At 44.6% G+C, this 24405-nt stretch overlaps 2 protein-coding genes across 2 annotated transcripts in view; one reads left to right on the forward strand and one right to left on the reverse strand.

Moving 5' to 3' along the window:
* The window catches only part of LOC120028965 (glycerophosphodiester phosphodiesterase domain-containing protein 5-like), a 61231-nt gene extending 43736 nt beyond the window's left edge, over positions 1–17495 (forward strand). The window contains exons 8-16 of the mRNA XM_038974250.1: positions 1142–1224; positions 8058–8208; positions 8638–8859; positions 9675–9832; positions 9923–10070; positions 10970–11052; positions 12441–12455; positions 15176–15288; positions 16153–17495. Coding sequence (XP_038830178.1) covers positions 1142–1224; positions 8058–8208; positions 8638–8859; positions 9675–9832; positions 9923–10070; positions 10970–11052; positions 12441–12455; positions 15176–15288; positions 16153–16238 — 1059 coding nt within the window. The 3' untranslated portion in view covers positions 16239–17495. The remainder of the gene's footprint in view (positions 1–1141; positions 1225–8057; positions 8209–8637; positions 8860–9674; positions 9833–9922; positions 10071–10969; positions 11053–12440; positions 12456–15175; positions 15289–16152) is intronic.
* Positions 17496–17878: 383 nt separating this feature from the next.
* hspa13 (heat shock protein 70 family, member 13) lies at positions 17879–24217 on the reverse strand. The gene is made up of 5 exons (XM_038973889.1): positions 23783–24217; positions 23154–23494; positions 22777–22990; positions 20486–20653; positions 17879–20237 (listed from the first exon to the last, which is right to left on the reverse strand). Exons 1-5 carry the CDS (start codon positions 23805–23807, stop codon positions 19648–19650), a joined length of 1338 nt encoding a protein of 445 aa, XP_038829817.1. The 5' UTR covers positions 23808–24217; the 3' UTR covers positions 17879–19647.
* Between the last annotated feature and the right edge of the window lie 188 nt (positions 24218–24405).

Below are 24405 nucleotides of genomic sequence, written 5' to 3' on the forward strand. Positions count from 1 at the left end.
AACAGCTCGCAGATACAATGAGCAAGACAATATTTGCTCATAATTAATTTTACAGACACCACAAGATCCCACCATGTCGAACTAACAAATTACTTTTTGGCATTCATTAAATGGTACCGAAACTTTGTGTTTCCATCACATCTGTCGTGATTTTTTTACGGTATGACTTGCGTATGAACTGTGGATGGAAACATGGTTACAGATTTTCTTTTTCTCCCTGTCTAATTTAGTGCTTGGTCTTGTCCACTCGGATCTAACAGCTTGTGGGCAAAGTAAAGGGAAACCATACAGACCAACATGTTCCTGAGAGTCATGTCTTTCAAAGATGAGGTCATAATATTTTGTAGCTTAAACCATTTAAAAGCCACATTTGTAGGAAGGAAACAGAAACCGCTCTGTTTAATATAACTGAATCTAGTGGTTACCAGATGTTACTGACGTAACCCCTTGTTCGATGAACAAATCGTGAATTTGCTCTCGCGACCCGAATCAGGCTTCCCCTAGTTTGAGAAACCCTGTCCTAACTACTCGTACACATGACACATCCAGCGAGCTGCAGACAGACACACACACACACCACTGCTCTGCTCCCCAGCCAGCCGGTTGGGGCATGTTACAGTAGTTGATCACCCCAGAAGTAACACTGTGGTGAAATTAACAGTCTTAAAGACCTGAGAACTCCCCCAGGACACACCACATGACCCACTCTCTTTACCAGCAGCACTTTACATTGATTTTCCCAGGCTTCCAGTCCCCTCACAGTATTACAGTTTGAACTACAGTATCACTGACTGTTATCAGTTTGACCCATGTGGCCTGGTATTGTGTATTGCACAAGTCATTATGTTCAATAGTCTGTTGTTTATCAAACATATGAGCTCATAACCCATGACTTTTAACTGGAATCCATTCTCCAAGTTTCCTCACAGCCATTTAAAGGGACTTTGTTTTTGTTTGTGACAAATTCATCTCCAGCACCACCCCAACAACATACTATGTGAAAATGGTGCATTTCAACTGAGTATTAGACTTCTGAAACCTATATGAAACTGTGAACTCTCAGATTGCAGTAAGGTATATGAACCTCTCTGACCTCCATGAAACATCAATATAATGTTCCTCTCTGTCCGTCTGTCTGTAGCTGGCTCCAGAGAACACTATCCTGTCCTTCCAGAGGGCTCTGCAGATGAACGTCAGTGGGCTGGAGGCTGACGTGGCCATCAGGTACACACACACACACACACACACACACCAAAAGAGACTCATAGTGCAGCCAAACTAGATCAGTAGGGAGTCCAGTCAAGTCTGTTGTGGTTGATGGAGGAGTCCAGCCAAGCACAGGTCATTCTGCTGGTCTGGCCCTCCTGTCCAGGATTCGGCCCCTTATAGTCAGGCAGGCAGGCAGCATGACGGAAAGCCAAGTCTAGGTCCAAAAGGCTTCTAGCAGCTTCTACCCCCAAGCCATAAGACTCCTGAACAGCTAATCAAATGGCTACCCAGACTATTTGCATTGCCCCCCCCCCCCCCCCCGCCCCTTTCAGCTGCTGCTACGCTCTGTTTATTATCTATGCATAGTCACTTTAACACTACCTACATATTACCTCAACTAACCGGTGACAGTTTTAGCGGTGGTAGCAGCGGTGGTAGCAGCGGTGGTAGCAGCGGTGGTAGCAGCGGTAGTAGTAGCGGCGGTAGTAGTAGCGGCGGTAGTAGTAGCGGCGGTAGTAGTAGCGGCGGTAGTAGTTGCAGTAGCAGCGGTGAAGGTGGTAGTAGTAGCGGTAGTAGTTGCAGTTTTAGCAGCAGTAGTAGCAGTTTTAGCAGTAGCAGCGGTGGTGATGGTGGTAGTGGTAGTAGTAGTAGTAACAGTTTTGGCATTAGCAGCGGTAGTAGTTTTAGCAGTAGCAGCGGTGGTCGTGGTAGTAGTAGCAGTTTTAGCAGTAGCAGCAGTAGTGGTAGTAGTAGTAGTAACAGTTTTAGCATTAGCAGTAGCGGTAGTAGTTTTAGCAGTAGCGGTGGCGGTGGCAGGAGGAGGAGGACACCAGAAAGCTAAGTCTAGGTCCAAAAGGCTTCTTAGCAGCTTCTACCCCAAGCCATAAGACGACTCCTGAACAGCTAATCAAATGGTTACCCAGACTATTTGCATTGCCCCACCCCTTTAAGCTGCTGCTACTCTGTTTATCTATGCATTATCACTTTAACACTACCTACATATTACTTCAACTAACCGGTGACAGTTTTAGCAGTAATAGCAGCGGTTTTAGTAGTAGTAGCAGCGGTTTTAGCAGTAGCAGCGGTAGTAGCACCAGCGGTAGTAGCAGCGGTTTTTGTAGTAGCAGCAGCGGTAGTAGCAGCGGTTTTAGTAGTAGCAGCAGCAGTAGTAGCAGCGGTAGTAGTAGCAGTTTTAGCAGTAGCAGTACTAGCCATTTTAGCTGTAGTAGTAGTTTTAGTAGCAGCAGCAGTTTTAGCAGTAGCAGCGGTGGTGGTAGTTGTAGTAACAGTTTTAGCAGCGGTAGTAGTAGCATGGGTAGTAGTAGCAGGTTTAGCAGTAGCAGCGGTAGTAGTAGCAGTTTTAGCAGTAGCAGCGGTAGCAGTTTTAGCAGTAGCAGCGGTAGTAGTTTTAGCAGTAGCAGCGGTAGTAGTTTTAGAAGTAGCAGTGGTAGTGGTAGTAGCAGCGGTAGTAGCAGCGGTAGCAGCGGTCGAAGTTGCAGTTTTAGCGGTTGCAGTTTTAGCAGTAGCAGCGGTAGCAGTTTTAGCAGTAGCAGCGGTAGCCGTTTTAGCAGTAGCAGCGGTAGCCGTTGTAGTAGTAGTAGTTGTTGTTTTAGTAGTAGTGGCGGCGGCAGTAGTAGTGGTGGTGGGCGGCGGCAGCAGCGGTGGTAGTTTAGTAGCAGCAGCGGTGGTAGTTTTAGTAGTAGCAGCAGCAGCGGTGGTCGTTTTAATAGTAGTAGCAGCAGCAGCAGCGGTGGTAGTTTTTGTAGTTGTAGTAGCAGCGGCGGCAGTAGTAGTATCAACAGCGGCGGTAGTTTTAGTAGTAGTAGTATCATCAGTGGTGGTAGTTTTAGTAGTAGTTGCGGCGGTAGTTTTAGTAGTAGTCGCAGCGGCGGCGGTAGTTTTAGTATTAGTAGCAGCAACGGCGGTAGATTCAGTAGTAATATGGGCGGCAACGGCGGTAGTTTTATTAGCAGCGGCGGTCAATTTAGTAGCAGCGGTAGTTTTAGTTATGGTAATAGTATCAGCAGCGGCGGTAGTTATAGTAGTAGTAGCTGCGGCGGTAGTTTTAGTAGCAGCGGCGGTAGTTTTAGTAGCAGCGGCGGTAGTTTTAGTAGCAGCGGCGGTAGTTTTAGTAGCAGCGGCGGTAGTTTTAGTAGCAGCGGCGGTAGTTTTAGTAGCAGCGGCAGTCATTTAAGTAGTTGCGGCGGCGGTTGTTTTAGTAGTAGTAGCGGTGGTTGTTTTAGTAGTAGTGGTGCGGCGGCGGTAGTTTTAGTGTTGCGGCGGCGGTAGTTTTAGTGGTGCGGCAGCGGTAGTTTCGGTGGCTGCAGCGGTAGTTTCAGTAGCGGCGGCGGTAGTTTTAGTAGCGGCGGTAGTTTTAGTAGTGGCGGCGGTGGTAGTTTTAGTAGCGGCAGCGGCGCTGTAGTTTTGGTAGTTGTAGCAGCAGCGGCGGTATATTTAGTAGTAGTATGGGCTGCAGCGGTGGTAGTTTTAGTAGCAGCGGAGGTCATTTTAGTAGTAGTAGCAGCGGCGGTAGTTTTAGTAGTAGTAGCTGCGGCGGTAGTTTTAGTAGCAGCGGCGGTAGTTTTAGTAGTAGTGGCGCGGTGGTGGTAGTTTAGTATTAGCGGCAGTAGTTTTAGTAGCGGCAGCGGCGGTAGTTTTAGTAGCAGCGGCGGTAGTTTTAGTAGCGGCAGCGGCGGTAGATATAGTAGCAGTAGCAATCGCGGCGGTAGATTTAGTAGTAGCAGCAGCGGCGGTAGTTTTAGTAGCTGCAGCGGTAGTTTTAGTAGCAGCGGCTGTAGTTTTTTAGTAGCAGCAGCGGCGTCAGTTTAGTAGTAGTAGCGGCGGTAGTTGTAGTAGTAGCGGCAGTAGTTTTAGTAGTAGTAGTAGCGGCGGTAGTTTTAGTAGTAGTAGTAGCGGCGGTAGTTGTAGTAGCGGCGGTAGTTGTAGTAGCGGCGGTAGTTTTAGTAGCAGCGGCGGTAGTTTTAGTAGCAGCGGTAGTAGTTTTAGTAGTAGCAGCGGCGGTTGTTTTAGTAGTAGTAGTAGCAGTAGCGGCGGCGGCGGTAGTTGTAGTAGCGGCGGTAGTTTTAGTAGCAGCGGCGGTAGTTTTAGTAGCAGCGGCGGCAGTTTTAGTAGTAGTGGCGCGGCGGCGGTAGTTTTAGTAGCAGCAGCTGCGGCGGTAGTTTTAGTAGCAGCGGAGGTCATTTTAGTAGTAGTAGCAGCGGCGGTAGTTTTAGTAGTAGTAGCTGCGGCTGTAGTTTTAGTAGCAGCGGCGGTAGTTTTAGTAGCAGCGGCGGTCATTTTAGTAGTAGTAGCAGCGGCGGTTCTTGTAGTAATAGTGGTGGTAGTTGTAGTAGTAGCAGCGGTAGTTTTAGTAGTAGTAGTAGCGGCAGTAGTAGTAGTAGCGGCGGTAGTTGTAGTAGCGGCGGTAGTTATAGTAGTAGTAGCTGTGGCAGTAGTTTTAGTAGCAGCGGCGGTAGTTTTAGTAGCAGCGGCGGTAGTTTTAGTAGCAGCGGCGGTAGTTTTAGTAGTAGCAGCGGCGGTTGTTTTAGTAGCTGCAGCGGTAGTTTTAGTAGCAGCGGCTGTAGTTTTAGTAGCAGCAGCGGCGGCAGTTTAGTAGTAATAGCGGCAGCAGCGGTAGTTGTAGTAGTAGCGGCGGTAGTTGTAGTAGCGGCGGTAGTTTTAGTAGCAGTAGCAGCGGCGGTAGTTTTAGTAGCAGCGGCGGTAGTTTTAGTAGCAGCGGCGGTAGTTTTAGTAGCAGCGGCGGTAGTTTTAGTAGCAGCGGCGGTAGTTTTAGTAGCAGCGGCGGTAGTTTTAGTAGCAGCAGCGGCGGCAGTTTAGTAGTAATAGCGGCAGCAGCGGTAGTTGTAGTAGTAGTGGCGGTAGTTGTAGTAGCGGCGGTAGTTTTAGTAGCAGCGGCGGTAGTTTTAGTAGCAGTAGCAGCGGCGGTAGTTTTAGTAGCAGTAGCAGCGGCGGTAGTTTTAGTAGCAGTAGCAGCGGCGGTAGTTTTAGTAGCAGCGGCGGCGGTAGTTTTAGTAGCAGCGGCGGCGGTAGTTTTAGTAGCTGCAGCGGCGGTTGTTTTAGTAGCTGCAGCGGTAGTTTTAGTAGCAGCGGCTGTAGTTTTAGTAGCAGCAGCGGCGGGCGGCAGTTTAGTAGTAATAGCGGCAGCAGCGGTAGTTGTAGTAGTAGCGGCGGAGGTTTTAGTAGTAGTAGTAACGGCGGTAGTTTTAGTAGCAGCGGCGGTGATTTTAGTAGTAGTAGCAGCGGCGGTTCTTGTAGTAGTAGTGGTGGTAGTTGTAGTAGTAGCGGCGGTAGTTTTAGTAGTTGTAGTAGCGGCGGTAGTTGTAGTAGCGGCGGTAGTTTTAGTAGATGCATACAGTTACAAGTGTGCTGTGTGTGTCTGTGCTTTTCATTTTGTGCCATCTTTATGAATGTGTGATTGTATCTGTATGGAGCCACGTGCGTTTCTTGTCTGTATGTGCCTTTGTGTTCATGAAAGCTCATTTATTGTGTGTTTACAATCCTCCACTCTCTCTGGTCCCTGTGCGGCCCTAATTTAGAGGAATGGGAGGGAGAGACGTACAGTGCCTTGCAAAAGTATTCACCCCCTTGGCGTTTTCCTTATTTTGTTTCATTACAACCTGCAATTTAAATGGATTTTTATTTGGATTTCATGTAATGGACATACACAAAATAGTCCAAATTGCTGAAGTGAAATGAAAAAAAGTAACTTGTTTCAAAAAAAATAAAAAAAATAAAAACGGAAATGTGGTGCGTGCATATATGTATTCACCCCCTTTGCTATGAAGCCCCTAAATAAGATATGGTGCAACCAATTACCTTCAGAAGTGACACAATTAGTTAGATTGCACACAGGTGGACTTTATTTAAGTGTCACATGATCTCAGTGTATATATACACATGTTCTGAAAGGCCCCAGAGTCTGCAACACCACTAAGCAAGGGGCACTACCAAGCAAGCGGCACTATGAAGACCATGGAGCTCTCCAAACAGGTCAGGGACAAAGTTGTGGAGAAGTACAGATCAGGGTTGGGTTATGAAAACTATCCGAAACTGAACATCCCACGGAGTGGCACCACAACGAACCTGCCAAGAGAGGGCCGCCCACCAAAACTCACGAACCAGGCAAGGAGGACATTAATCAGAGAGGCAACAAAGAGACCAAAGATAACCCTGAAGGAGCTGCCAAGCTCCACAGCGGAGATTGGAGTATCTGTCCATAGGACCACTTTAAGTCGTACACTCCACAGAGCTGGGCTTTACGGAAGAGTGGCCAGAAAAATGCCATTGCTTCAAGAAAAAAATAAGCAAACACGTTTGGTGTTCACCAAAAGGCATGTGGGAGACTCCCCAAACATATGGAAGAAGGTACTCTGGTCAGATGAGACTAAATTGAGCTTTATGGCCATTAAGGAAACCGCTATGTCTGGCGCAAACCCAACACCTCTCATCACCCCGAAAACACCATCCCCACAGTGAAGCATGGTGGTGGCAGCATCATGCTATGGGGATGTTTTTCATCGGCAGGGACTGGTAAACTGGTCAGAATTGAAGGAATGATGGATGGCACTAAATACAGGGAAATTCTTGAGGGAAACCTGTTTCAGTCTTCCATAGATCTGAGACTGGGATGGAGGTGCACCTTCCAGCAGGACAATGACCCTAAGCATACTGCTAAAGCATCACTCGAGTGGTTTAAGGGGAAACATTTAAATGTCTTGGAATGGCCCAGACATCAATCCAATTGAGAATCTGTGGTATGATTTAAAGATTGCTGTACACCAGTGGAACCAATCCAACTTGAAGGAGCTGGAGCAGTTTTGCCTTGAAGAATGGGCAAAAAAAACAGTGGCTAGATGTGCCAAGCTTATAGAGACATACCCCAAGAGACTTGCAGCTGTAATTGCTGCAAAAGGTGGCTCTACAAAGTATTGACTTTGGGGGGTGAATAGTTATGCACGCTCAAGTTTTCTTTTATTTTTTTATATATTTTTTACTTATGTCTTGTTTGTCACAATAAAACATATTTTGCATCTTCAAAGTGGTAGGCATGTTGTGTAAATCAAATGATACAAAAAAAAATCTATTTTAATTCCAGGTTGTAAGGCAACAAAATAGGAAAAATGCCAAGGGGGGTGAATACTTTCGCAAGCCACTGTATGTGCTGATGGGCTGGGCTCTGGGCTGCACTGAGCTCATGGTGGAGATGACTAATGAAACCTAAACAGGGCCTGGGCCAGTCTCTATACATCTGCCTGACCAGAGACACAGGAGAGCTATGCACGTGTGTAGACACACGCACAAACACACATCTGAAAGGACAGAGGTCATTCTGGCACTAATTGAATATTTCAGTCACACTAAATGGTCACTAAAAACGATGAGGAATGACAGGCTACGTGATGTTTTTGGTCCGATTTAGTTGCTTGGGATGAAATCTTACGAAAGTGTTGCGATTCTACTTTTGAATTTGACGAACAATTCCAAGTGTAGGTAATTTGTTGTTTTCTATGTCTTACAACCTGAGGTTAACTGAAAAGGCGGGGAAATTATTTGGCATTCAAAGCGAAGGTGAAGCAAGCAACATGAAAGTAGCTTTGATGTAAAGTTAGTTTTGCCAACTCTAGTCTGTTTCTGTCATGATTGAAGTGTTTTGGGGCTTCCCTAGAGAGCATTCAGTATTTCTGTTGTAAGAACTTCCACAAAATATCAGGGGATATAAAAATCTGAGATTTTGAGAGGTAAGATCGTATCATATTGAAAAAAAATGTACGGCAATGAATATACTATTTTATTAGTAGACCTGACTGTTTAACTCTTTCCTGTCCTAGCTTTGACGGGGTGCCATTTCTGATGCGAGACCGCACGTTGAGGAGGACTACTAACGTGGGGAAGGTGTTTCCAGCCAGACAGCTGGACGATGCCTCCTCCTTCAACTGGACAGACTTACACAGCCTCAACGCCGGCCAGTGGTTCCTCAAGGTACCACAATATTACTCACAACCCCTCTAGGGAGGAATGGTTCTGTCACACCTCCACTAGGGAGGAATGGTACGGTCTGTCACACCCTCTCTAGGGAGGAATTGTATACTCATATGCCATCTTTCGCTCTCTGAAGGTTTTTAATCATGCAGTAATCACACCACCCTTTCTTTCACTAGGCCTATATTTCTCCTCCAAGCTTTGGGTCCATTTCATTGCCACTCGGCTGATAGGAAATCTGAATGTGGAGAAAGTGCCCAATTTTATCAATCAAGATTACTTCACTGGATTGAGTTCAAATAGAATTGACCCAAACCCTGATCTCATCTCTCATCATAAAGTGGTGTATTATTACGATTGCCATATAATCTTAGAAATACAGTAAATTGATCAGATTGACTGTGAGTACCTGTGTGGATTCTCCTCTAGGACGACCCCTTCTGGACGGTCCAGTCCATGGCTCAGAGGGAGGTGATGCTGGTGGGGAACCAGAGCGTGTGTAGTCTGGAGCAACTGCTGAGGCTAGCCTCCCTCCATAACCACACAGTGGTGTTCAGCCTGCGACGACCCCCGCACAGACACCCCTGCTACCACAGCTGGATCAACGATACCCTGGAAGTCATACGCCTGTCTGGGATTCCACAGCACCTGGTGAGACAGGCAACACTAGTGTACCCGACTCAGATAGGGGTCCTTTGTAGCACAGTTGGTAGAGCTATGGTGCTTGTAATGCCAGGGTAGTGGGTTTGAATCTCGGGATCACCCATACTTAAAATGTATGGACACATGATTGATTTAAGTCTCTTTGGATAAAAGCATCTTCTAAATGGCATATTATTATATAATATTATTATTATAGATAGTGGACAGAACCTTGTTAGGGCTCAGACCCTGTCCCCCTGGGTTATCTAGGGAAATCAAGAGGAGGAAAACAGCACTCATAGTGGAGAGAGGGAACTGACTACTGTCAGCTTGAAGCTGACCTGAAGATTGCCTGTGACATCCATCACTGTCACCAATGTAATAATCATTACTCTGTCACCACTGATGTCACTAACTGCACATCTACATGTCCCATAAGTAATCTGAGCTGTCTGTGTGCGTCTGTCTGTCTGTGTCTGTGTGTGTCTCGGCCGGTGTGTGTGTGTGTGTCTCGGCCGGTGTGTGTGTGTGTGTGTCTCGGCCGGTGTGTGTGTGTGTGTGTGTGTCTCGGCCGGTCTGTGCGTGTGTGTCTCGGCCGGTCTGTGCGTGTGTGTCTCGGCCGGTCTGTGCGTGTGTATGTGTGTGTCTCGGCCGGTCTGTGCGTGTGTATGTGTGTGTCTCGGCCGGTCTGTGCGTGTGTGTGTCTCGGCCGGTGTGTGTGTGTGTGTGTGTGTGTGTGTCTCGGCCGGTCTGTGTGTGTGTCTCGGCCGGTCTCGGTGTGTGTGTGTGTCTCGTTGTATGTCTGTGTGTGTGTGTGTGCGCAGGTGATGTGGACCCCAGACTGGGACAGGGGGCAGGTAAGACAGGTGGCTCCAGGGCTTCAGCAGACATCAGTAGAGAAGCTGCCGCCTCAAGTCCTTCACCAGCAGGGAATCAGCAGCCTGCTGCTACGTTACAGCCAGGCCAGCCCCTATGACATCCGGTGGGTTAACAGGCACAGACACACATACACTGTGTGCTTCTTCTGTATATGTGTGTATGAAATATGAATGTGTCTGTCTGCACCCTCCAGAGAGTTCTCCAGGAGCAACGTGAGTGTGACTCTGTACACGGTCAACAAGCCCTGGCTGTTCTCTGTGCTCTGGTGCAGCGGGGTCTCCTCTGTCTCCTCTGAAGCCCCCAACATCCTCAGAAAGGTGCCTTACCCCATCTGGCTCATGGTAAGTCCCTCACAGCATCCCTTTACTACTCACACCATTACCCCCCACAGCACCACCCTAGCACTTACACCATTACCCCCACAACACCCCCCTAGCACTGGGGCGGCAGGTAGTGGTTAGAGCGTTGGACTAGTAACCGAAAGGTTGCAAGATCGAGTCCCCGAGCTGACAAGGTAAAAATCTGTCGTTCTGCCCCTGAACAAGGCAGTTAACCCACTGTTCCTAGGCCATCATTGAAAATAAGAATTTGTTCTTAACTGACTTTCCTAGTTAAATAAAGGTAAAATAAATCAAATAAAAAAACACCATTACCCCGACAACACCCCCCTAGCACTCACACCATTACCCCCACAACACCCGCCTAACATTCACACTATTACCCACACCATTACCCCCCTAGCACCCACACTGCCCCAGGCCCTCCTGGCACCCCTCTCTGGGTTAGCAGACTGACTTACAGCAGGGAACACAATGGGTGGTGCAGACTAGAATATAGAGCCCATCCTGGGTGAGGTTGACATGGAGTTCAGGCTAGCACTGCATCTGTTACCCACCCTGTGTCTGTCTGTCCTGTCTGCTTGCCTGCTAGTCAATATGGCCACTATCTACACCCTACACACTATCCATCTGATAGTATGGGATCTAGGTCTATGTGGAACTTACATTATTCTGACTAGTGTATTCTTTTGTTATTGTCCCATCTGTAACTTGGAGCACCTTTTGATTAACTAGTCCATTATGCATTACACATTAATTACTGTACCACAATATTATATGAATTTCAATATTACATCATTTTAGGAAGGCATTCTTTGTTCTAGGTTTGTTGCTACCTGGCTGTGAGTTGTTTTAGGAGACAGTGCCACCTGGTGGTCTAATGCTGTCATGTTGGGTTTCAGAGTCCAGATGAGTACTGTCTGATCTGGGTCGCCGCTGATCTCATCTCCTTCACTGTAGTTATAGGAATTTTTGTATTCCAAAAGTAAGTACTCCTTAAAAAAAGTATATATAATATGTTGTGATATCCAATTGGTAGTTAGTCTTGTCTCATCGCTGCAACTCCCATGCGGACTCGGGAGAGGCGAAGGTCGAGAGCCATGCGTCCTCCAAAACACGACCCTGCCAAGCTGCACTGCTTCTTGACACACTGCTCGCTTAACCCAGAAGCCAGCCGCACCAAGATGTCGGAGGAAACACCATACAACTGGTGACCGAAGCCAGCGTGCATGCACCGGCCGCCACAAGGAGTTGCTAGAGCGCGATGGGACAAGGACATCCCAGCCGGCCAAACCCTCCCCTAACCCGGACAACGCTGGGCCAATTGTGTGCCGCCTCATGGGTCTCCCGGTCACGTCCGGCTGCGACACAGCCCGGGATCAAACCCAGATCTGTAGTGACGCCTCTAGCACTGATCAGTGTCTTAGACCGCTGCGCCACTCGGGAGGCCTATTACTCTGCTGTTTTTTCTTAGGATGTAATTTTGAAATGTAGTACTAGGTAGTAATCAAGTGTTTTCCTCTCTCTCTTAATTATCTGTAATTGCTGCCATAGTGCCTCTGGTAGCCTTTACACAGTTATCACATCTCTCCCTCCCTCAGTGTGTCCGCTTCACACCCTCTCTCCTTCCACACAGCTGTGTGTGTTCTACCTCTGAGGCTTAATGCATAATAATGACATCTGTCGTTTAGCAGACGCTTTTATCCAAAGAGACTTAGTCATGCTCCCATACATTTATTACGTATGGGGTGGTCCTGGGATTCGAACCCGCTATCCTGGCTTTGCAAGAGCCATGCTCTACCAACTGAGCTACAGAGGACCAGCAGGCTCCATGTATACAGCAGGCTCCTTGTATGTTGTACAAGCACACATTAACAGATAACTCTGCATACACACATTACCAGCAAGGCCATTTTACAGCAAGCGTGTTAAAACACAGGGATGGATGATACACTAGTTATTTGATAAAGCTAATTTACAATGCCAACACCTTGGCTTTGAGAATCAGCTGGATAAGTATCTCTCGTCAACCAAACAATGTTTCCCCTTACAGTTGTTTGCACTTTGAAATAACATTAAACCAGAAAGTATGCTTCCTTGAATCTTCTGAAAGACTATGGGAAGCTGCTAAAAGGAATTTAATCTTCCTTCCTGAACCATAATGCTGTTGTGGGATGAAGGACAGCAGACCAGGGCCTCCATCCTCTAGTCTTATGTGTGGGTGTGCTATGCTTAGCAAAGTGCTGGCCGCTGCTGGCTTCTAAACTGACTTATTTTAATCTCTCCGCCTTCTCTTCTTCTTTCTTCTTCCTCCTCTCCTCTGCCTGATGTGCATGCTCCTCCTCTTCTCTGCTGCATTTTGGCATCTGGCAGCTATCACATTATCAGGTAACTGGGTCAACTCTGACCCACGATGGTTTCCCTTTTTATCTTTCTTCCTCTATCTCAGTGAAGCCAGTATCTCCATCCTTTATTTCTATATACGTCATCATTTACATCTTAGATCTCTCTCTTTTTCTCACCTGTATCGTTGTTGTATTTCACTGCTGCCACTTCTCGTCCTCCCCGCTAGAGGGGAGTATACAGTAAATACAAGCGAGCCTACCACTATTGGCCTTTTAGTGGCAGACGGCAATGCTTTCTCCCACACAGCACAAATGCTTGTGTTCACTTTTATCCCGCTTGAGTTTTACTTTTTACATTATCGACCGAATGACAAAGTCTACAAATTCATTCTAGAAATGTATTAGAGGGAAGCACTCATTTTCATTTATGGTGTTGATTTGGACAAAAGCTCTGCTGGGTTATTTTTAAGTGCATTGATGCATTAGCCAAGACACACTATTGCTAATGTAATCATTTTGATTTACATGCCTCTATTTGGAAATTACCATAACCAAATGGATTAGGGAAGTAAATCTTCTTGCCTCAAATGTTACTCCAGTTGTGATGTTCAAAGCCAGTCACAACCAATGATGTACATAAACTCAGTGGTGTAAATTACTTAAGTAGTACTTGAAAGTATTTTTACTCAAGTCGTTTTTCTTAGGTATCTGTACTTCACTGTTTATATTTTTGACAACTTTTACTCCTACATTACTAAAGAAAATAATGTACTTTTTACTTCATACATTTTCCCTGACACACAAAAGTATTTGTTACATTTAGAATGCTTAGTAGGAAATCAAACAATACATACAGTACATCACATACACGTGATAAGCAGATGTTATTGCGAGTGTAGCGAAATGCTTGTCCTTCTAGCTCCGCCAGTGTAGTAATATCTAACAAATTACACAACATATACCCAATACACACACATCTAAGTAGGAATGAATTAAAACTATATACATATGGACGAGCGATAGAGCGGAACGGACTAAGATACAGTAGAATAGTATAGGAAACAGATGTCTTTAATTAGCACAACAGTTTTCAGCTGTGCTAACATAATTGTAAAAGGGTTTTCTAATGATTAATTAGACTTTTTAAATGATCAACTTGGATTAGCTAACACAACGTGCCATTGGAACACAGGAGTGATGGTTGCTGATAATGGGCCTCTGTACGCCTATGTAGATATTCCATAAAACATCCGCTGTTTCCAGCTACAATAGTAATTTACAACATGAACAATGTCTAAACTGTATTTCTGATTTAATAAGATTTTTGAATGGACAAAAAATGTGCTTTTCTTTCAAAAACAAGAACATTTCTAAGTGACCCCAAACTTTTGAACGGTAGTGTACATGTGAGATAAGTAATGCCAGATATGTAAACATTATTAAAGTGGGCTGTGATTCCTAGTCTATGCCTATAGGCAGCAGCCTCTAATGTGTTAGTGATGGTTGTTTAACAGTCTGATGGACTTGAGAGCGTTTGTAAATTGGTGTTGGTGTGCCCCTGGCTATCCGTAAAATTGGTTTGCTTAGTGTAAGGAATTTTAAATGATTTTTACTTTTGATACTTAAGTATATTTTAGCAATGACATTTGCTTTTGATACTTAAGTATTTGATTTGAACCAAATACTTTGACTTTTACTCAAGTAGTATTTTACTGGGTGACTTTTACTTTAGTGAATTTCTTTTAAATTAAGTTATCTTAACTTTTACTCAAGTATGACAATTGGGTACTTTTTCCAACACTGTATGAATCCTGGATTGCTGATGCTATGTATTGGCCATTGAGAGGCATTGAAGCCACCGGTCAGCCATATTGGCACTCCCTACTGTATTTCAAATAAATGTGATCATGGACAAAATGACATGTATTTTATTGTAGTGGGTACAATAACATTAGTAATTAAAACAAATTATACTTTAAGAAATGTTTTATTTGTACGTTTAGTTCACATAATATAATGTAAAAGTATGCATTAAGGTGTCTAATAGAATAAATGGGGGGAAACGAATGTACATAAATAAAGGCATTTCTATAGCTTCCTCACCATTGTAGAAACTATTTTGGGAGTGCCAGGATGGAGGCACGGTGGCTTCAACACAGCGCCCCCTATCAGTCATCTAGTGTAAATATTAGTCACAGCTAGTCAGTAACTGAAGTATGAGCTTTCAGAGAAGTGGGGATGTCTTTGGCTCAGACTCTATTTGTACGTGTCCTTGTAGATGCATGTGTGCATAAATCATTTGATTCATTCAGTACAGCACCCAACTTCAATATATGTCTGTTTGCTTGGTGTCATTTTGAGGTCAGCCAATTAGAAGTAAAAGACTGAGGCAAAATGGTGCCCAGTGCCCACACTTGGTGACCTAGAGTATCTCCAAGAAAAATGGGCGACGCATTTTGACATGCCATTATCTCCATATAGAACAGGTCCTTAAGAGCAGAGACAGCAGTATTATGGTATGACCAGAGGCTCTATATCAGGGCTCTCAACCCTGTTCTTGGAGAGCTACCCTCCTGTAGGTTTTCACTCCAACCCTAGCTGTAACTAACCTATTTCAGCTTATCAACCAGCTAATTATTAGAATCAGGTGCGCTACAATAGGGTTGGAGCGAATACCTACCGGATGGTAGCTCTCCAGGAACAGGGTTCGGAGAGACCTCCTCTATATGATGCCCTGACCCCTGTGTGACCTTTCCTCACCAGATGGAGGTTGAGTAGCATGCACAGCTACAACCCTGAACAGATCATGCTGAGTGCCGCAGTCCGGAGGTCCAGCAGAGACGTCAACATCATGAAGGAGAAACTCATCTTCTCCGGTAAGGAAGGACCCCACAGAGAGGAGAACTGGAATTCCTGTCTACTGTATTGTGTGTTGGTGTTTGTTTCTCTGGCTGTGTCCCAGTACTCTGAAATGTCTTCCACTCCTTTTCTCCTGTCCTTATTTATTTACCACTGATCTGATGACATTGGATAGATGAAGTGGATGCCCGGTTGTTTTGGCCAGCCATATTGCTTTCACCTATTAATCAGTGGTCACAGAAAAGGAGACAAGGGAAGGCAGCCATTTTAGGAGTATCTGGGGATGCCAGTGTGTGACCCTATCCCAGCATGCATCTCTGAGTGTTTTATGTAATTGCCCTCCCCAAGGTCAACCGCAGTAGCCGTCTCATCCTGTGTGTGTGTGTGACCTGCACTCCTCTCCACCTCACTCTTCATCCTGCCATCTGTCCATCCTCCTCCGGCTGCTGTGACCATTCCTCCGACCATTCCATCCATCCCTCCCTTCCCGCCTCCCTCTGCCTGCCCCGTCCTTCCCCCCGCTCCTCCCCAATCGCCCACAGAGTCCTGCATCATGTATAAGGGCTCCTAGACAGCCCACTGTGACCCACCAGCCTCTCCTGGTGGGTGGTGAAAGGTAAGTCTAACGGGGATGCTCATATGAGTCTTCAATGACCATCAGTCAGTCCAAACCACTCTAAAATCACACTAGTAGGTCTTAGAAGATACATGGTGACATACAGAGCAAAGGAAGCTAAGGGATTTCTCTGGTGTGGTTTGGATATGCAGTGATATTGTTTTTGATGTTCTATGTATTCAATGTGCATTGATGTGGTCTGTGTTATATCAGTGATATACCCTCTGAACACCTACTGATGTCCCTTCACTCTTCTGTCTCCCAGAGGTGAGCAATGGTGTGGGCAGTGCTGAGGACCTGTACATGGAGAATGGCTTTGACTACTACAACAACGAAGGCATCTCCCATTGACTCTTACTCACCTAATGTGAATCTACTGAAAGACACCTGACTCTACTAGCATGTGGAAACTGAGTAAATTAAAACTTCCAAGTGACTTGTGATTGGTTTGTCTGTTCTGATTACTCTTGTTTTACTCAGTGCATCCAGATTGTTCCTCTGAACTACTGATTGATTGACAGGCTGCTGTATTGCTGAAGAATCCCAGGCAAGCACCACCCATTGCTTTGTACATTCTGTAAATAGGTTTGTTTTTGCTTGTTAAATACAAATGTGGGACTAAAAGCACTTTTTATTGATGAACCAATTGATTTGTCAGATCTGTGGCCTCTTCTCACCTCTAGGTCATTTTTTTTTTTACAATTTGTTTGTCAGAAAAGGGCATTTATTTGAAAATATATTGGTCCATTATATATTGTTTTTCACTCAAACCTCTTTGATTGAATGGGCTCATGGGCTGGATCTGGCCCACGGACCGTAGTTTGCCCACCCCTGCTCTAGATGCTTTGGAGGCCCCCCCAGTTACCAATGCTTGTTTATTATTAAGAACCTATTTGTTTGTTTTTAAACTTATTTACTTGCAGTCACTTTATAGCACAGCCAATTCTTAGTTATTTAGAGGATTTTACTACTTGTGCAGCATTGCTCCTATTTCTTGCCACGTTTGGGCGCTATTCAAATTTTTAGGAACAAAAACAACACGAACAAGCTGTTTACAGAGGGTCCTGCCTTCTCCGACTACGTGAAATATTTACACGATGTAAGATAATGATTTGAACAGCATTTCCTTCATCCATGCATGTGACATACAATATCAAGTGACTTGTGGAGCTGTGCTGTCTCGGGCAGGGCTTGTGTTCAGGCAGAACTGATGTGTGTTTTTGTGATGTTTTCGGTGCATTGTGAATGTTTTGATTTTTAAAGGATGTGAACAGTGTATTATGGCAGTAGAGATTTCACCACCTACCCCAAGTATGCAGTTCTACATGGAGTGTGTGCATATTACAAACGTTTTATATGCTATGGCTGTCTGAGGATTATATTGGAAATGTGATGCATAATAATAGCAATAGTGTTGAGAAGTTTATGAAAGTCAAGTCATTTAAATATTTTGCAGACCAACTTCTCAATGGCATTTGAACAGCAAATTGCATCACATAGTGACATTAAAGGGTATATTTTATGTCGTGATGAAGTGGGGTGTGTTATATTAACTGTGAAAATAAAGCTCTAGGCTGTTGAAGGGACAACGCTGAGTATCAGAATGGTTCACACAGGGTCAAGGAACGGATTGACTTGTGTTCATTTACTCCTTTGGTATTTGTGTGCCTCAGAAGTCAACATTAAAATGCTTCTGATACCAAAGGGATCCTTTTATTGTGATTTTTCTAGATGGAAGATAACTGTAACACCATTTAGGTTAGTGTTACTGTTGACTGTGTAGATTTAGCTCATGTCAACCATATTCCTACTGTATGTGAACGCTTGATGTACAGTGCCTTCAAAGTATTCACACCCCTTGACTTTTTCCACATTTTGTGTTAGACTGAATTTAAAATTGATTGGGCTACAGATAATACCCCATAATGTTAGTGGAATTATGTTTTTATTAAAAATGAAAAGCTGGAATGTCTTGAGTCAATATGTATTTAACCCCTTTGATATGGCAAGCCTAAATAAGTTCAGGAGTAAAAAGTCACATATGTTGCATAGACTCAATCCAAGTGTGCAAAGCTCTTACACTTACCCAGAAAGACTAATCTTGCTACCAAAGGTGATTCTAACAAGTATTGACTCGGGGGTGAACACTTAGGTATTTTCAATACATTTGCAAACATTTCTAAAACGTTCACTTTGTCATGGGTAGTGTGTGAAGAAACAAATCCATTTTGAATTCCGGCTGTTATACAAAATGTGGAACATGAATACTTTCTGAATGTACTGTATGTTCTATGCAGTAGCCCATGCCAGTAAGTAACCAACGTGGATCTCTAACATACTGATGTTTTTCCATCAATTGTACAGTTACGCGGCAAGATGTTACCACATTGCTGAAGAAGCTAGTGAGTGACAATGGTAAATGGAATTTTCACGATTTTCAGTTGATATGTGCTGGGAACATTATCACAAATGTCCTTTTATTTTTTTCTTCCACCTGTACTAGAAAGTCAGAATCATGGAATGCAGACAGCAAGATGCATCTATGTTGCTATTTTCTCTTACAGAAATGGCAATCTCTGTTTGGTCCTGAACTGTGTTTAAATGGATTTGTATGTATATTAAAGCTGGCTTTAATTTTGTTCGCTGCTCTAGAAAATCCCTCATAGAAAGAAAATTCAATGGTATTTATGTAATTCAGGATTTATTTAAAGCAGCATGTAGTACAAGCAGATATAAGGGAGCCATTTGGGGGGGTGATTTGAAGAAGCAAAACTTGCAGTACAAAAATATCTTCATCTACATACTCCGTTGAAATGGAATGGTCCAGATAAATTCCTATAGCATATCGCTAGAGAACTGTGCAGTATCTGAGGCACGTTCAACAAGATATGCATGCAAACTGTTTACCTTGTTGAACAAACCTCTAAAAGGTATATTATTTAAATGTGTCCACTGTATCAGTCTTGACTAGTATTATGGAATGTACATTCTATACATGAGAATGTCAACAAACATGTTCTCTAATTCCAGGGGCTGTAACAGCCTCAACCATTACTGTCCACCTGCAGTCTTGTGAGACACGGTAATACTTCAAACAGGCACCATAAGCCTAGTCTTGTGTTTATGGCACTTACACTTGTAGTATTTCTATATGTGTAAGTCAGCCAGTGATTCTTAATTCAATTGCACCAGAATGATGAGCAAGTCCCTTATTTAGAACATCTGTTAACCCATACAAAGCTGAGCATAGGCTATTGTTTGAATGTAAAGCTAGTAACGATGTGTGCAAAAATATTTGGTCCTAAACTAATAGCATTATGCCTTCGTCAATAGGACTGGTGGTTCTTCATATCAGGTGACTTAAAAGCACAAAGCCTAATAGTGCAGCTCTCTGAAAAGGCACAAGCACGTTGTCATCTACTGAAAAACATAACACCATGTACAGTACCCCCCCCCACTCACAATACAAACACTATAAATAAATAAATAGCTGAAGGTGTCTTGGCTGGTCACAGTTCTCTAGAAATAAAGGTTGTTCCCTGAGTTGAACACAATTTTCAATCTACTACAGTTGGTCTAATAAGTTGGGTTGACAGTAAAAAAGTGATGGTGTAATTTGAGTTTCTCTGTGAGAACATATTTTAACCTCATAATACTATTGCACACCTTGTGAAGATGGAGAAGCACAATTAACCATCCTTTAATATGGCAAGTATCTGTCTGGTGGCATCCTTAAGTCCCTTGCTACCTCTCGACTAGATCAATTGAAGATGGTCTTGCGGAGGTGTCTGTTGGGAATCTCTATAGCGCTGACCTGTAGAGGCCAGGAGCCGCCCATAATGCCAGCCTGGATGGCCACCCCAGTCACCACTGCCAAGTCTGGGTCCACTGAGGTGTTGGGCTCCTTCCCAAAGTACTCACTGATCAGCTTCCTGATCCTAGGGATGCGGGTGGAGCCTCCCACCAGAACTATCTCATCCACCTCCTCCTTCCCCAGGTGGCCCTCGGCCAGCACTGTCTCTACAGGCGCCAGAATCTTCTGGAAGAGGTCGGCATTCAACTCTTCAAACAGCTCACGGGTGATGACTGCTTGGAAGATGACTGGGATTGGGTCCTTGGTGGGCCCCTGTGGTGGTTGCTTGGGGTCTCCTTGGGGCTCCAGGTGCAGGGGTACCCTGAGGTCGGCGCTGGGCTGCAGGGTGAGGTTGAGCTTGGCTGCCTCCACAGCCTGGCGGAGATGGTGGATGTCCTCTTTGAGGGTGGGGGGAACGCCGTACTGCTGGCGGACCCTCTCCATGGTGTACTGGAGCAGCCTCTGGCTGAAGTCCTGCCCCCCCAGCTTGTTGTTACCTAGGAAATGAAGACAACAGCAAGGATCATTCTCTGAGCCCAAGAATACTCTGTTAGTGTTGTATTGGGTTTCCATTTCAGGTCATGTACTGTATGATTAGAATTAGTTGTGCTAATCTTTAACTACAATATGGGAAATGTTCCACTTGTAATGTATGCCCAATTTAAAACCAGAAGATATATGAAAATGACCAACTAAACCATGCATATCTACAACATAAGGAGTTGAGAGTAAATTAGCGTCTTACCTGACATGGCTCTGGTGAGGAACATGCCCCCCTGTTTGTTGAGCAGAGAGACGTCCAGTGTTCCTCCTCCCAGGTCTACCACCAGCACGTTGAACACGTCCACCTTGTGTAACCCATACGCCATCGCTGCAGCTGTGGGCTCGTTGATCACACGCAGGATGTCCAGTCCTGAGTGGTGTAAACAGAACAATCAGATATTAGTTATAGTGGGTAGTGTAGATTTGGTCAAAGCCCTTAGGAATCTTAATGACTTTGGATTAGGTGTCCAATATTCTACTCTGTATGCATCAGTGCATTCGTAAAGTATTCAGACCCCTTCACTTTTTCCACATTATTACTTTACAGCCTTATTCTAAAATGGATTAAATTGTTTTTTTCCCCTCTCAATCTACACACAGACCATAATGACAAAGCAAAAACAGGTTCAGAAATGCAAATGTATTAAAAATAAAATTGAAATATCACATTTACATAAGTATTCAGACCCTTTACTCAGTACTTTATTGAATCACCTTTTGGCAGCGATTACAACCTGGAGTCTTCTTGGGTATGACGCTACAAGCTTGACAAACCTGTATTTGGGGAGTTTCTTCCATTCTTCTCTGCAGATCCTCAAGCTCTGTCAGGTTGGATGGGGAGCGTCGCTGCACAGCTATTTTCAAGTCTCTCCAGAGATGTTAGATCGGGTTCAAGTCCAGGCTCTAGCTGGGCCACTCAAGGACATCCAGAGACTTGTCCCGATGCCACTCCTGCGTTGTCTTGGCTGTGTGTTTAGGGTCGTTGTGCTGTTGGAAGGTGAACCTATGCCCCAGTCTGAGGTCCTGAGTGCTCTGGAGCAGGTTTTCATCAAGGATCTCTCTACTTTGCTCCGTTCATCTTTCCCTCGATCCTGACTAGTCTCCCAGTCCCTGCTGCTGAAAAACATCCCCACAGCATGATGCTGCCACTACCATGCTTCACCGTAGGGATGGTACCAGGTTTCCTCCAGGTGTGACGCTTGGCATTCAGGCCAAATAGTTCAAACTTGGTTTCATCAGACAAGAGAATATTGTTCCTCATGGTCAGAGTCCTTCAGGTGCCTTTTGGCAAATTCCAAGCGGGCTGTCATGTGCCTTTTACTGAGGAGTAGCTTCCGTTTGGCCACTCTACCATAAAGGCCTGATTGGTGGAGTGCTGCAGAGATGGTTTTCCTTCTGGTAGGTTCTCCCATCTCCACAGAGTAACTCTGTAGCTCTGTCAGAGTGATCATCAGTTTCTTGGTCACCTCCCTGACCAAGGCCCTTCTCCCTCGATTGCTCAGTTTGGCCGGGCGGCCAGCTCTAGGAAGAGTCTTGGTGGTTCCAAACTTCTTCCATTTAAGAATGATGGAGGCCACTGTAATCTTGGGGACCTTCAATGCTGCAGAAATCTTTTGGTACCCTTCCCCAGATCTGTGCCTCAACACAATCCTGTCTCGGTGCTCTACGGACAATTCCTTCAACCTCATGGCTTGGTTTTTGCTCTGACATACACTGTCAACTGTGGGACAGGTGTCCAATCAATTGAATTTACCACAGGTGGACTCCAATGAAGTTGTAGAAACAGCTCAAGGATGAACAATGGAAACAGGATGTATCTGAGCTCAATTTCAAGTCTCATAGTAAAGGGCCTGAATACTTATGTAAATAAGGTCATTAAAATAAAATTGCAAGAAATGTCTATAAACCTGTTTTCGCTTTGTCATTATGGGGTAGTGTGTAGATTGATGAGGAAAAGTTATATTTAATCAATTTTAGAATAAGCCTGTAACGTAACAAAATGTGGAAAAAGTCAAGGGGTCTGAATACAGTAACACAGTTATTTTAGAACAAACACCTAATTATATCAGGGATTGACATTAAAGTCTAACGCAGTTGCACATCCGAAAATGTAAATTAGCTATTTACAAGCAGAAGTGACATATTACCCGCCTTTCACCTACCCATAGGAGAGGAATCAGAAAGATCAGTAATTTAATTATTAGTATTTTGGTTGTTATCACTAAAAAAAATTATCAGAGCAAGCTCAGCTCGCCATAAATTATCTGTCTTTCACTTACACAATGTGGATGAACCAGAGCAGGCTCAACTTGCGCTCAGTTTTACTTGCCCCAGGCAATAGGGCAACCCTTAATGTCAATCCCTGTATGATAGACTGTTTCTAAATGAGACTACACTAAACAGCTATACAGTGTAAGTAATTCCTGTAGCAGTGTTTACACATCAAATCAGATATTGTATGACTGTTGATACAGTATTGCCAGATAGACTGACCGGCCAGGTTGGCAGCCCTGATGGTGTAGTTCCTCTGTCTCTCATCAAACTCAGCAGGGACAGAGATAACAGCCCTCTGAATGTGGACACCCAGGTGACGCTCCGCCATCTTCCTCATCTTCAGCAGCAGCCGAGAACCAATGAACTCGGGAGTAACTGTGAACGTCTGATTGGTGGTGACAAAGAACTCTGCACTGCCATTGTTGTTTATCACCTGAAAGAAAGGTGTTACAAATGAAAGTCAGCAGTCATTGATATAGCATATTTATACACCTGTAATCACACATAGCTTATGTAGCCAAATGCTGATGATGTATTAAATAATTTTCACTGTGGTGTATTGACTGTCAAAGTAACTACAGGAGTATGTACTGTACCTTGAATGGATAACGAGCACTTTCCTGCTCAAGGAGCTCTTGTTCGAATATTTTTCCAATAAACCGCTTGGCATCATAGATGGTGTTTTCAGGATTGCTGTCGGCCAGATCCTGACCCTCGTGACCGGCGAGGACTTCGGTAGATGTGAACGACACCGCACTAGGGATGCTCTTCCGCCCCTCCTCATCCCCTATCACCTCCACATCCCCGGTACCCGGGTGGAATACTCCTACGGAGCAGAAAGTGGTCCCCAGATCTAGGCCGATCACTTTGGGTTTCGGTGGAGGCAGATACTGCTGGCCCAGATAGCCAGCCAGAAATAAAGCCAGAATGACCGATCCTGCGACACGGAAGATAAAGAAATGACGTGGGTTTAGGGATGGATGTTGACTACGTAGCTAACTAACAACTGGTACCGATAGCCTACATATTTACATATTAATTCAGCGTTGACAGTTCTGACACTTCGTTTACCTTTCCAGCTAACTTGACTACTGTGAATTAGGTAGCAACTAGCCAGCTGTTACCACCGGTAATTTGTCAGCCCACTTGCTACTTACTGTTAGCTAGCTAAACAGCTGGTTAGTTACACAACAACAAGCACACGTTACGGTTAAATCTTACTTACCGATCATAGACATTTCCCCAGCCATTGTCAAGTATTGATCACCACCGAACTGACACGTAGTAAAACTAAATCTAGGCTAATCGCCTCATCAGTTTCAGAATGGATGAATGTTGTCACTAGTTACCACAGCCACTAAGCCATAAACCCCGCCTATATCTACAATTTATCTTCTTCAAATACAATTTAAAACTTAACCCTTAAATACACTGCTAACCTTATGACTCACCATATCATTTTTACGATAGCCAATTGTGACTTTGTGACTGTAGTAATTAGGGAAACCCCTCTTGACCTGTTCTACGTTCAGAATAATGTGGATGATCCACAGAACTACACGTCACGATTATAGGGTGCGTTCGTAAATTTACTCTGGAGTGCCAGAGGACATTGTCCGCTCTGAATTTACGAACGGACAATCTGACAACGCTCTGAATTTAAAAACACGCAGACCGTTGTCAGATTGTCCTTTCGTAAATTCAGAGCGTTTCGCTCTCGGAGAGCACTGGACGCTCTGGCCGAGGAGTAGGGTTGATCCGAGCGTTCTGACCTCACAACGGCAGTGAAGCACCCAAGCTAACTGGCTAAAGTTAGCTAGCATGCTAGCTACTTCCTGACATAAATGA

The sequence above is a fragment of the Salvelinus namaycush genome, chromosome 34 (assembly GCF_016432855.1).
Source record: "Salvelinus namaycush isolate Seneca chromosome 34, SaNama_1.0, whole genome shotgun sequence".
Classification (NCBI taxonomy): domain Eukaryota; kingdom Metazoa; phylum Chordata; class Actinopteri; order Salmoniformes; family Salmonidae; genus Salvelinus; species Salvelinus namaycush.